Source organism: Delphinus delphis, chromosome 18 (genome assembly GCF_949987515.2).
Source record: "Delphinus delphis chromosome 18, mDelDel1.2, whole genome shotgun sequence".
Classification (NCBI taxonomy): Eukaryota; Metazoa; Chordata; class Mammalia; order Artiodactyla; family Delphinidae; genus Delphinus; species Delphinus delphis.
This window is the reverse complement of record NC_082700.1, coordinates 24,940,362-24,952,672: the sequence shown is the minus strand read 5'-3', so window position 1 is coordinate 24,952,672 and position 12,311 is coordinate 24,940,362. Positions and strand designations below refer to the sequence as shown.

Below are 12,311 nucleotides of genomic sequence, written 5' to 3'. Positions count from 1 at the left end.
AACACTCCCAAACTCATTTTATGAGGCCACCATCACCCTCATAGGATCATACACCATGATCAAGTGGTATTTTTGCCAGGGATGCAAGGATTCTTCAATATATGCAAATCAGTCAATGTGATACATCATACTAACAAATTGAAGAATAAAAACCATATGATCAAAAAAACCCAAAAAAACCCCATATGATCAACTCAGTAGATTCAGAAAAAGCTTTCGACAAAATTCAACACCCATTTATGATAAAAACTCTCCAGAAAGTGGGCATAGAGGGAACCTACCTCAACATAATAAAGGCCATATATGACAAACCCACAGCAAACATCATTCTCAATGGTGAAAAACTGAAAGCATTTCCTCTAAGATCAGGAACGAGACAAGGATGTCCACTCTCACCACTATTATTCAACATAGTTTTGGAAGTCCTAGCCACGGCAATCAGAGAAGAAAAAGAAATAAAAGGAATACAAATTGGTAAAGAAGATGTAAAACTGTCACTGTTTGCAGATGACGTGATACTATACATAGAGAATCCTAAAGATGCCACCAGAAAATTACTAGAGCTAATCAATGAATTTGGGAACGTTGCAGGATACAAAATTAATGCACAGAAATCTCTTGTATTCCTGTACACTAATGATGAAAAATCTGAAAGAGAAATTATGGAGACACTCCCATTTACTAATGCAACAAAAAGAATAAAATACCTAGGAATAAACCTATCTAGGGAAACAAAAGACCTATATGCAGAAAACTATAAGACTCTGATGAAAGAAATTAAAGTTGATACCAACAGATGGAGAGATACACCATGTTCTTCGATTGGAAGAATCAATACTGTGAAAATGACTATACTACCCAAAGTAATCTACACATTCAATGTAATCGCTATCAAATTACCAATGGCATTTTTTACAGAACTAGAACAAATCATCTCAAAATTTGCATGGAGACACAAAAGACCCCAGATAGCCAAAGCAGTCTTGAGGGAAAAAAACGCAGCTGGAGGAATCAGACTCCCTGACTTCAGACTATTCTACAAAGCTACAGTAATCAAGACAATATGGTACTGGCACAAAAACAGAAACATAGATCAATGGAACAAGATAGAAAGCCCAGAGATAAACCCATGCACCTGTGGTCAACTAATCTATGATAAAGGAGGCAAAGATATACAATGGAGAAAAGACAGTCTCTTCAATATGTGGTGCTGGGAAAACTGGACAACTACATGTAAAAGAATGAAATTAGAACACTCCCTAACACCATACACAAAAATAAACTCAAAATGGATTCAAGACCTAAATGTAAGACCGGACACTACAAAACTCTTAGAGGAAAGCATAGGAAGAACACTCTTTGACATAAGTCACAGCAAGATCTTTTTTGATCCACCTCCTAGAGTAATGGAAATAAAAACAAGAATAAACAAATGGGACCTAATGAAACTTCAAAGCTTTTGCACAGAAAAGGAAACTATAAACAAGACAAAAAGACAGCCCTCAGAATGGGAGAAAATATTTGCAAACGAATCAACGGACAAAGGATTAACCTCCAAAATATATAAACAGCTCATGCAGCTCAATATTAAACAAACAACCCAATCCAAAAATGGGCAGAATACCTAAATAGACATTTGTCCAAAGAAGATATACAGATTGCCAACAAACACATGAAAAGAATGCTCAACATCACTAAATATTAGAGAAATGCAAATCAAAACTACAATGAGATACCATCTCACACCGGTCAGAATGGTCATCATCAAAAAATATACAAACAATAAATGCTGGAGAGGGTGTGGAGAAAAGGGAACCCTCTTGCACTGTTGGTGGGAATGTAAATTGATACAGCCACTATGGAGAACAGTATGGAGGTTCCTTAAAATACTAAAAATAGAACTACCATACGACCCAGCAATCCCACTACTGGGCATATACCCGGAGGAAACCATAATTCAAAAAGAGTCATGTACCAAAATGTTCATTGCAGCTCTATTTACAATAGCCAGGACATGGAAGCAACCTAAGTGTCCATCAACAGATGAATAGATAAAGAAGATGTGGCACATATATAGAATGGAATATTACTCAGCCATAAAAAGGAACGAAACTGAGTTATTTGTAGTGAGGTGGATGGACCTAGAGTCTGTCATACAGAGTGAAGTAAGTCAGAAAGAGAAAAACAAATAGTGTATGCTAACACATATATATGTAATCTAAAAAAAAGAAAATAGAAGAACCTAGGGGCAAGACAGGAAAAAAGATGCAGACCTACTAGAGAATGGACTTGAGGATACGGGGAGGGGGAAGGGTAAGCTGGGACAAAGTGAGAGAGTGGCATGGACATATATACACTACCAAACGTAAAATAGATCGCTAGTGGGAAGCAGCCACATAGCACAGGGAGATCAGCTCGCTGCTTTCTGGCCACCTGGAGGGGTGGGATAGGGAGGGTGGGAGGGAGGGAGATGCAAGAGGGAAGAGATATGGGGACATATGTATATGTATAACTGATTCACTTTGTTATAAAGCAGAAACTGACACACCATTGTAAAGCAGTTATACTCTATTAAAGATGTTAAAAACAACAAAAAAAGAAAGAGAGCAAGAAGAAAGGAGGAGAGAAGGTAGTGGGGAGGAATGTTCCTTACAGAAAAGAATGCCAGGTAATACATGTAGAAGGAATGGTAGAATTAGAAAATCACCATTTTGCAATCCCAAACTAAATAACTAATTCAGGCAAAGATCACTAATGGATGTTAAAACCATGGAAGAAAAGTTGTTGGGAATAGGACATATTACCCTAGAGATTACTTAGTAATTACAAAGGGAAAAATACACTTTCATAATGGAGATATTTTTGTGGTCACCATCTTAACTAAATGCTCAAACCAGTCCTCACTAAGAGTGGGACAATATGATATTCTATGCCTTCTGATAAGTTGCAACACGAATATAACTACACCTGAAAAGTATTCTTGCTCAAAATGTATAACCTGAATAGAATGGAACATTTAAATATAACTTTCAATACAACATAGGACATAAAGGAACAATTTAAAGAATACTATGAGGAAACAATCAGATGAATGCAGATGTGGAACATTCTATAAGGCAAATGGTTTAGACTCTTCAAAAAGTCAATGTCATTAAAAGAAAAAAAAAAAAGAAAGGTTGGGAGACTGGTTCCAGACATAAAGAGATATAACAACCAACTGCAATAAGTGAAATTTGACGGGATCCTGGTTAAAAAAATTGCTGTAAAAATAAATTGTGATATTGTGATTTATAATAATATATATTTGTCCAGTTCTCACCCTAAGCCCCTTTCAACCACACTTGAGTTTATGTTAATGAGGTGATATTTGGAAAGCCTCTAGATAACCACAGGACAGGGGCTGATCCTAGGGGAACCAACCACATGATTAGAGGGTTGGAACTTTCATCTCCACTGCACTCCCAACCTCCAGGGAGCAGAATCCCCAAAGCCCGATGATTTAACCAAACATGTCTATGTATGGAAGCCTCCATAAAAATCCCCAAAGCACAGGGTTCAGAGAGCTGCCAGGGCTGATGAACACATGAAGCTGCTGGAAGGGTAGCGAGCCTGGAGAGGGTACAGAAGCTCTGCACCTCTTCCCACATACTTTGTCCTATGCACTTCTTCCATCTGTCTATTCCTGAGTTGTATCTTTTGTAATTAGCCAGTAGTCTAGTAAGTAAGCTGTTTTCCTGAGTTCTGTAAGCCACTTTAGTATTATTTAACCTAAGGAGGGGGTCATGGGAACATCCAGATGGATAACCAATTGATCAGAAACACAGAAGACAACCAGGCCTTGTGATTGGCCTCTGAAGCAGAAGGGTAGGCTCTCTTGTGGGACTGAGTCTAGCCTGCAGGATCTGACGCCATCTCCAGGTAGATGGGGTCAGAACTGAGTTGAACTGTAGGACGACCACATGCTGTCCACAGAGAACTGAAGAAGTACTTCGTCGGGAGGTAATGAACTCCATACATTTGGAGTGCAGAAGTACTCTGTGAGTATACAGAACACACAGGACTTTTTCTTAGACAATAAAATTCTGGTTGATCTTCATAGATAATGGTATAGCGTTTAGGTAGGAGGTTACCTCATCTGGTTGAGGGAGGACAATAACCGACATCGTTCCCGTGTGAATACGCTGCATCCTTGATGACAGGCCCACCTCAGGAATTCGCTGAACTCGGTGAATCCCACCTTCATACTTCAAATGCTTATAGACATTGTCACCGGAAATTCGGGCAGCTGCATGATGGAGCCCACCTATGAAAAAATGTTCCAGCAATATTAATGAATTCTACTTTGAAAGGGATCAGGATCTTAGATGCCCTTAATGTAAGGCCTGGATGTGAGCATAGAGCCTGACATGAGAACATAAGGTAGGTACAAAACTATATTTTCCCAATGTTAGTGAATTAATATATAAAAGGAAACATACCAAAATATTATTTATGGTTACCTCTGGAGAATAGAATAACAGCATGTTTTTCATTTTCTTTTTTTGTTGCTAAGTTTTACATAATGAACAAATTTCACTTTTACAAAAATGGTATTAGAAAAAAAGAATAGTGGGGTGTTTTCTACATTGAACTATACCATGCAGTCTTAGGCTGACTTGGTGCCATATATAAAAGACTGTTCAGTAACATAGTAATTTGATAACGATGAATAATTCTATAGGTTCTCTCAAGTTCTCAAGAATCGATTGAAATTTAGCTCTTGCTTATCTGTGGAGTGGGAAGATAAGCACAAAAAAATCTTAATGCCTAAGCTAGTTTCTTATTGACTATGTTTTGAAAAAATGTTTTTATTACAAAATAATATACATGGGAAACCACATGAATGAAATGTATAGTTCAAGATCAAGAAAAAGAACTTTGTTGGACTTCTTTGGCGGTCCAGAGGTTAAGACTCGGCACTTCCACTGCAGGGGGCACAGGTTCGATCCCTGATCAGGGAATTAAGATCCCACATGCCGCGCAGCACAGCCACAAAAAAAAAAAAAGAAAAGAATTTTGTCAGGCACCCCCAAAGCCCTCTCACATGCCCCTTCCTAGTTACAATCCCCTCCCCTTCTCATGAATAACCATTATCCTTCTATTCCCTTCTTTATTATAATTTTATTACCTAATGTGCTGCCCTAGCTACTACAGTTTAGTCTTTTTTTTTTTTAAGATTTTGTAACATCTTTATTGGGGTATAATTGCTTTACAATGGTGTGTTAGTTTCTTACAGTTTAGTCTTGTCCATTTAAAAATTTTGATATGTCTTTCAAACCTCTCAGTCTGTAAGTTCGTCATCCATCTCTTTTGTTTACTTCATATTATCTGTTGAGGAACTAGGGCTATTGATAGACAGAAATTTCCCACGTTCTGTTCTTTTTTTAAATTATTTTTTTTTAAGTTTTAATTTTTTTTTCTGGTCTCTGACTATAATTAGCAAAATAGAAGGGCAATTACAGAAAATAGAAGGGCAATAAAAACATGTGAAATATTACCACAGGGATGCAATCAGCAAAATCCAGATGATCTGGGCTTCCCTGGTGGCGCAGTGGTTGGGAGTCCACCTGCCGATTCAGGGGCCAGGGGTTCGTGCCCCGGTCTGGGAAGATCCCACATGCCACAGAGCGGCTAGGCCCGTGAGCCATGGCCGCTGAGCCTGCGCATCCGGAGCCTGTGCTCCGCAACGGGAGAGGCCACAACAGTAAGAGGCCCGCGTACCGCAAAAAAAAAAAAAAAAAAAAATCCAGATGATCTATAGGACAAATAATCTAGTTCCCTTAACAAATGAATTGCAAGGAAAAATATTAAAATTGAGGAGGTAGCTGTGGATTACAAGAGATTTAAGAGACATATCAACCAACTGCAACGTAAGGAAGTTACTTAGGTTTCAGTCTGAACAAAAACTATACAAAAAAATTTATGAGCAGGGAAATGTGAACACTCACTGGATATTTGATTATACTAAGGAATTTTGGGGGGGGGGTCTGATAATAGCAAAGTGACTATGTGGTGTTTTTTTTTAATAAGTGCTTACCTTTTTTTTTTTTCACACACACACACTGTATTTTCTTCTTACAAGAGATAAACTGACACCAAGCATTGTACATGGATGACCACAACAAAATCAACAATGACTGCAATTACCAAACACACTCACACTATGTCATAATATTGACATTCAGTCCAGTAATCCTCCACTGTAACAGCTCCTTTACTTTGCAGTGATAATTGATTTGTATACTTTTTGCCTCTGAGTCCTTGTGGAATATTTTTTTTTATTCAAACAGAAAGTCACAAAAATTATAATGATTCTCATCAGTTCACTCAGTCCCATGTAATTAATTTTTTTTTTCATCTTGATCTTTTGTTAGCACTTTTATGAATTCATCAGTCCATTAGAGTTCTGAAAATGCTTATTCATTCAGTTCAGCAGTATAGTCAGTTACCAGAAACCTGTACTTGTCAGAGTCTTTTCCATGAATTCCTTGAAAATGAAACCCTTTTATAGGAACATTTTGGCAAAAGCATCAGAGTACTGTAAATGACAGAACTGTCTGTAAATGACAAAAGACTTAAAAATGACCACGGTTAAAGATTTGATGAAAGTTCATAATAATGCAGTTGACAAGGAAATTTAGTTTTTTCTGAGATATACATTTTAAATAACTAGAATTATGACTTATAACATTACACCAGAACGTATAAGATTTTTAGAAATTTCATGTAATGTCTGAAACATTTATGTTAACATATTTCCATACAAATAACCCAAAGAAAGTTTAGTATTAGTTGTTTTTTTAGTTTTTTTGTTTTTTTATACTGCAGGTTCTTATTAGTCATCAATTTTATACACATCAGTGTATACATGTCAATCCCAATCGCCCAGTTCATCACACCACCATCCCCACCTCACCGCAGTTTTCCCCCCTTGGTGTCCATATGTTTGTTCTCTACATCTGTGTCTCAACTTCTGCCCTGCAAACCAGTTCATCTGTATCATTTTTCTAGGTTCCACATACATGCGTTAATATACAATATTTGTTCTTCTCTTTCTGACTTACTTCACTCTGTATGAGTCTCAAGATCCATCCACGTCTCAACAAATGACTCAATTTCGTTCCTTTTTATGGCTGAGTAATATTCCATTGTATGTACCACATCTTCTTTATCCATTCATCTGTTGATGGGCATTTAGGTTACTTCCATGACCCGGCTATTGTAAATAGTGCAGCAATGAACACTGGGGTCCATGTGTCTTTTTGAATTATGGTTTTCTCTGGGTATATGCCCAGTAGTGGGACTGCTGGATCATATGGTAATTCTATTTTTATTTTTTTAAGGAACCTCCACACTGTTCTCCATAGTGGCTGTATCAATTTACATTCCCACCAACAGTGCAAGAGGGTTCCCTTTTCTCCACACCCTCTCCAGCATTTGTTGTTTGTAGATTTTGATAAGCCCATTCTAACTGGTATGAGGTGATATCTCATTGTAGTTTTGATTTGCATTTCTCTAATATTTAGTGATGTTGAGCAGCTTTTCATGTGCTTCTTGGCCATCTGTATGTCTTCTTTGGAGAAATGTCTATTTAGGTCTTCTGCCCATTTTTGGATTGGGTTGTTTGTTTCTTTAATATTGAGTTGCATGAGCTGTTTATATATTTTGGATATTAATCCTTTGTCCGTTGATTCGTTTGCAAATATTTTCTCCCATTCTGAGGGCTTTTTGTCTTGTTTATGGTTTCCTTTTCTGTGCAAAAGCTTTGAAGTTTCATTAGGTCCCATTTGTTTATTTTTGTTTTTATTTCCATTACTCTAGGAGGTGGATCAAAAAAGATCTTGCTGTGATTTCTGTCAAAGAGTGTTCTTCCTATGTTTTCCTCTAAGAGTTTTATAGTATCCGGTCTTACATTTAGGTCTTGAATCCATTTTGAGTTTATTTTTGTGTATGGTGTTAGGGAGTGTTCTAATTTCATTCTTTTACATGTAGGTGTCCAGTTTTCCCAGCACCACGTATTGAAGGGACTGTCTTTTCTCCATTGTATATCCTTGCCTCCTTTGTCATAGATTAGTTGACCACAGGTGCGTGGGTTTATCTCTGGGCTTTCTACCTTGTTCCATTGATCTATGTTTCTGTTTTTGTGCCAGTACCATATTGTCGTGATTACTGTAGCTTTGTAGTATAGTCTGAAGTCAGAGAGTCTGATTCCTCCAGCTCTGCTTTGTTCCCTCAAGACTGCTTCAGCTATTCGGGGTTTTTTTGTCTCCATACAAATTTTAAGATGATTTTTTGTAGTTCCGTAAAAAAATGCCATTGGTAATTTGATATGGATTGCATTGAATCTGTAGATTACTTTGGGTAGTATAGTCATTTTCACAATATTGATTCTTCCAATTCAAGAACATGGTGTATCTCTCCATCTGTTGGTATTATCTTTAATTTCTTTCATCAGTGTCTTACAGTTTTCTGCATACAGGTCTTTTGGCTCCCTAGGTAGGTTTATTCCTAGGTATTTTATTCTTTTTGTTGCAATGGTAAATGGGAGTGTTTCCATAATTTCTCTTTCAGATTTTTCATCATTAGTGTACAGGAATGCAAGAGATTTCTGTGCATTAATTTTGTATCCTGCAACTTTCCCAAATTCATTGATTAGCTCTAGTAGTTTTCTAGTGGCATCTTTAGGATTCTCTATGTATAGTATCATGTCATCTGCAAACAGTGACAGTTTTACTTCTGCTTTTCCAATTTGTATTCCTTTTATTTCTTTTTCTTCTCTGATCGCCGTGGCTAGGACTTCCAAAACTATGTTGAATAATAGTGGTGAGAGTGGACATCCTTGTCTCGTTCCTCATGTTAGAGGAAATTCTTTCAGTTTTTCACCATTGAGAATGATGTTTGCTGTGGGTTTGTCGTACATGGCCTTTATTATGTTGAGGTAGGTTCCCTCTATGCCCACACTCTGAAGAGTTTTAATTTTTTAAACAATTCTTTTTTAAAAAATATATTTATTCATTATTTACCTATTTTGGCTGTGCTGGGTCTTAGTTGCAGCACGTGGGATCTTCGCTGTGGCATGCATGTGGGATCTAGTTCCCTGACCAGGGATTGAACCCAGGCCCCCTGCATTAGGAGCATGGAGTCTTATCCACTGAATCACCAGGGAAGTCCCCCATGGTCTGGTTTTGCTGACTGCATACTCTTGGAGTGATTCAACCTGTTTTTCTGCCCTCTTTACTGGCTGCAATTGGGCAGCTGGATCCAGAAACTGGATCATCAGCTTGAGGTCCTTCGCCAGACAACAAGAGAGTTCCCACTGTAAGGTCTGGGCTACAGAGAAAAGCAATCACAGAGCTCTTCAAGGATGCCAGGGCTCCCTTCACAAATTTATTTCTCAGAGTTGTGGTGAAATGTATGTCTTCTGTACACACAAAATTAACCACCACAGTACTTTAAGTGACCTATCCCTGAATTCAACGGTTGAGCACAGAATAACAAAACATATTTATAAACATTAATCTGTTGGAAGAGATGATGTAATATATTTCATAGACTCCCTTTAACTTGAAAAATATTTCAATTCCTTACGTACCAGGAATACAGAATAATAGTGTCAGACCTACACTACATATCAAGAGCCATCACCCTCCATTGCTTCCACAATGACTATCTTGTAATTATTTAGTTTCGATTATTTATGTAGTGGTTGAGTATTTCCCCTATCTGTCCCAAGGTCACAAAACTACAAGACTTTAAGTCATTTGATATATGAATTTTTGCATGAAAATGTATTTTTTTCCAATCTTAGCTGTTAGTGCTGTATCTGTGTGATTCTATTTCAATTAAACATTAAATATATATACATATAATTTTTTATAAATTTATTTTTTAATTTATTTTTGGCTGCGTTGGGTCTTTGTTGCTGCGTGCAGGCTTTCTCTAGTAGTGGCAAGTGAGGGTTACTCCTCTCAGTGGGCGGGCTTCTCATTGCGGTGGCTTCTCTTGTTGTGGAACATGGGTTCTAGGCGCGTGGGCTTCAGTAGTTGTGGCACGCGGGCTCAGTAGTTGTAGCTTGCGGGCTCTAGAGTGCAGGCTCAGTAGTTGTGGCGCACAGGCTTAGTTGCTCCGTGGCATGTGGGATCTTCCCGGACCAGGGCTTGAACCCGTGTCCCCTGCATTGGCAGGCGGATTCTTAACCACTGTGCCATCAGGGAAGCCCATACATATAATTTAATATACATACTTTATAGGGCAGTTATCTTTTCCTCTTTCTCTATCTTATTTATTTTTTGGCTGCGCCATGCAGCATGCAGGGTCTTACTTCGCTGACCAGGGATCAAACCCAGGCCCTGGCAGTGAAAGCAACAAGTCCTAACCACTGGACCACCAGGGAATTCCTGAAAATTTTTTCTTTTTTAATCAAAGACCTTTTTTTGTGCTCACTTCAGCAGCACATATACTGAAATTGGAACGCTACAGAGAAGATTAGCATGGCCCCTGCGCAAGGATGACCCACAAATTTGCGAAGCATTCCATATTTTTTAACTAATAAGGACCTACTGTATAGCACAGGGAGCTCTACTGAATATTCTGTAATGGCCTATACAGGAAAAGAATATGAAAAGGAGGGGATATATGTGTATGTATAACTGATTCACTTTGCTGTACACCTGAAACTAACACAACATTGTAAATCCACTATATTCCAATGAAAAAATAAAATAAAATAAAAGGTCCTTTTACTTTCTAAAATGTCTTTATTTTATTTTGCTACTGAGTTAATGTATCTAAAAGAAAGATTTCCCAACCATTGTTTGGGCTGCTCTGGGCACCTGAAACGGAATCTCTCTTCCTGTTATTAAGTTCATCTCCCTTTCATTATTGAAAGTTGAATTCAAAATATACGTCTCAGCGATTACATTCTCTCTTTAATATGCTGCTGTTTCTCATTACATTCTTGAAACTCTCTCCTCTCCTGCTTCCAAAATATTATACCGTTCTCATCCTTTTTCCTGCTTCTCTGACCCCTCTTTTTCTTTTGCCAACTAGTTTATCTTTCTAAATATGGCCATTCTCCAACGTTTGGTACCCTGAATATTCCCTCTCTATAAACTCTCCCTCACTTATTCTCTCTCAGTATCAGACATTATCTCTGTGCTAACAGCTATCAAATCGCTCTCCTCAATTCTATTCTCTCACCAAAGCTCTGGCTACACGACTTCAGCATTTACTGGATATTTCTAAAGGAACGCTCACTGTAACAACACACATAATAATTCAAAAACAACTTTCACTGTTCTGCCCAATTGGAGACGGCCTTCCAATTTCTATTCCATTCAATGGCATGAATGAATATCACAATCTTCCCAGCTAGAAAGATTAGATCCCTGTGGCTCATCTCCTTTGTATCAGAATAAACTAATGGGATGTAGTGTGGTTCTGGATCAGACAGACTTAAATCTAATCCCAGGACTGCCATCACTTATTGTGTGATCTTGGATTAGTTACTTACTCTCTGAGCCTAGATCTTCATCTGTAAAATGGGATTAACAATACCCAGGGTTGTGAAGATCAAACGACACATACTGCACACAGGACACAGTGGGCAAGCAATAGATCCTCTTGTCAGTTACAAATTTTGCTCATTCCTCATCTGAAGTTCTCTCATATGTGTCCCTACTCCCAGTTCCAACTCTTAGTCATACCTGGATTACTCTAATAACCTCTCTGCCCTGTGCCTTAAATCTAGCCTCTTCAGTCCATCTTTCACACTGCTGTCAAAATAATCTTCTAAAAACAAACTTATGGTTGCCAAAGGGGAAAGGAGAGTGGGGGGAGGGATAAATTAGGAGGTTGGGATTAACAAATACACACTACTATATAGAAAATAGATAACCAACAAGGACCTACTGTATAGCATAGGGAACTATGCTCAATATTCTGTAATAACCTATAAGGGAAAAGAATCTGAAAAGGAATACATATATATACATACACACACATAACTGAATCACTGTGCTGCACACCTGAAACTAACACCATATTGTAAATCATCTATACTTCAATAAAAAAAGAAAAAAAGAATCTTCTTAAAGTAGATATCGATCAAATCATATTCTTATTAGCAAAATCTTCAACAGCTCTCTAACAATCAAGGCCTGTCCCGCTTTAACGTCTGCTCAAAATCTACTCTTTTGAACCTATTTCCTCTCACTTCTCATCACAAATATCCTCTGGTTTAATTGGCTTCCTCACTTCTACACACACAGCAA

General features: G+C 37.9%; 1 protein-coding gene and 1 non-coding gene across 6 annotated transcripts in view; one reads left to right on the top strand and one right to left on the bottom strand.

Annotated features, from left to right (window-relative positions):
* MTRF1 (mitochondrial translation release factor 1) overlaps positions 1–12,311 on the bottom strand; it is a 67,028-nt gene that overhangs the window by 25,331 nt on the left and 29,386 nt on the right. For all 5 annotated transcript variants that reach the window (XM_059995528.1, XM_059995531.1, XM_059995532.1 and 2 more), the window contains one exon: positions 4,131–4,303. In XM_059995528.1, coding sequence (XP_059851511.1) covers positions 4,131–4,303 — 173 coding nt within the window. The remainder of the gene's footprint in view (positions 1–4,130; positions 4,304–12,311) is intronic.
* Positions 10,475–10,581, top strand: LOC132413977 (U6 spliceosomal RNA). Its single transcript, XR_009516861.1, has one exon. It is a non-coding gene; the product is annotated as a U6 spliceosomal RNA (small nuclear RNA).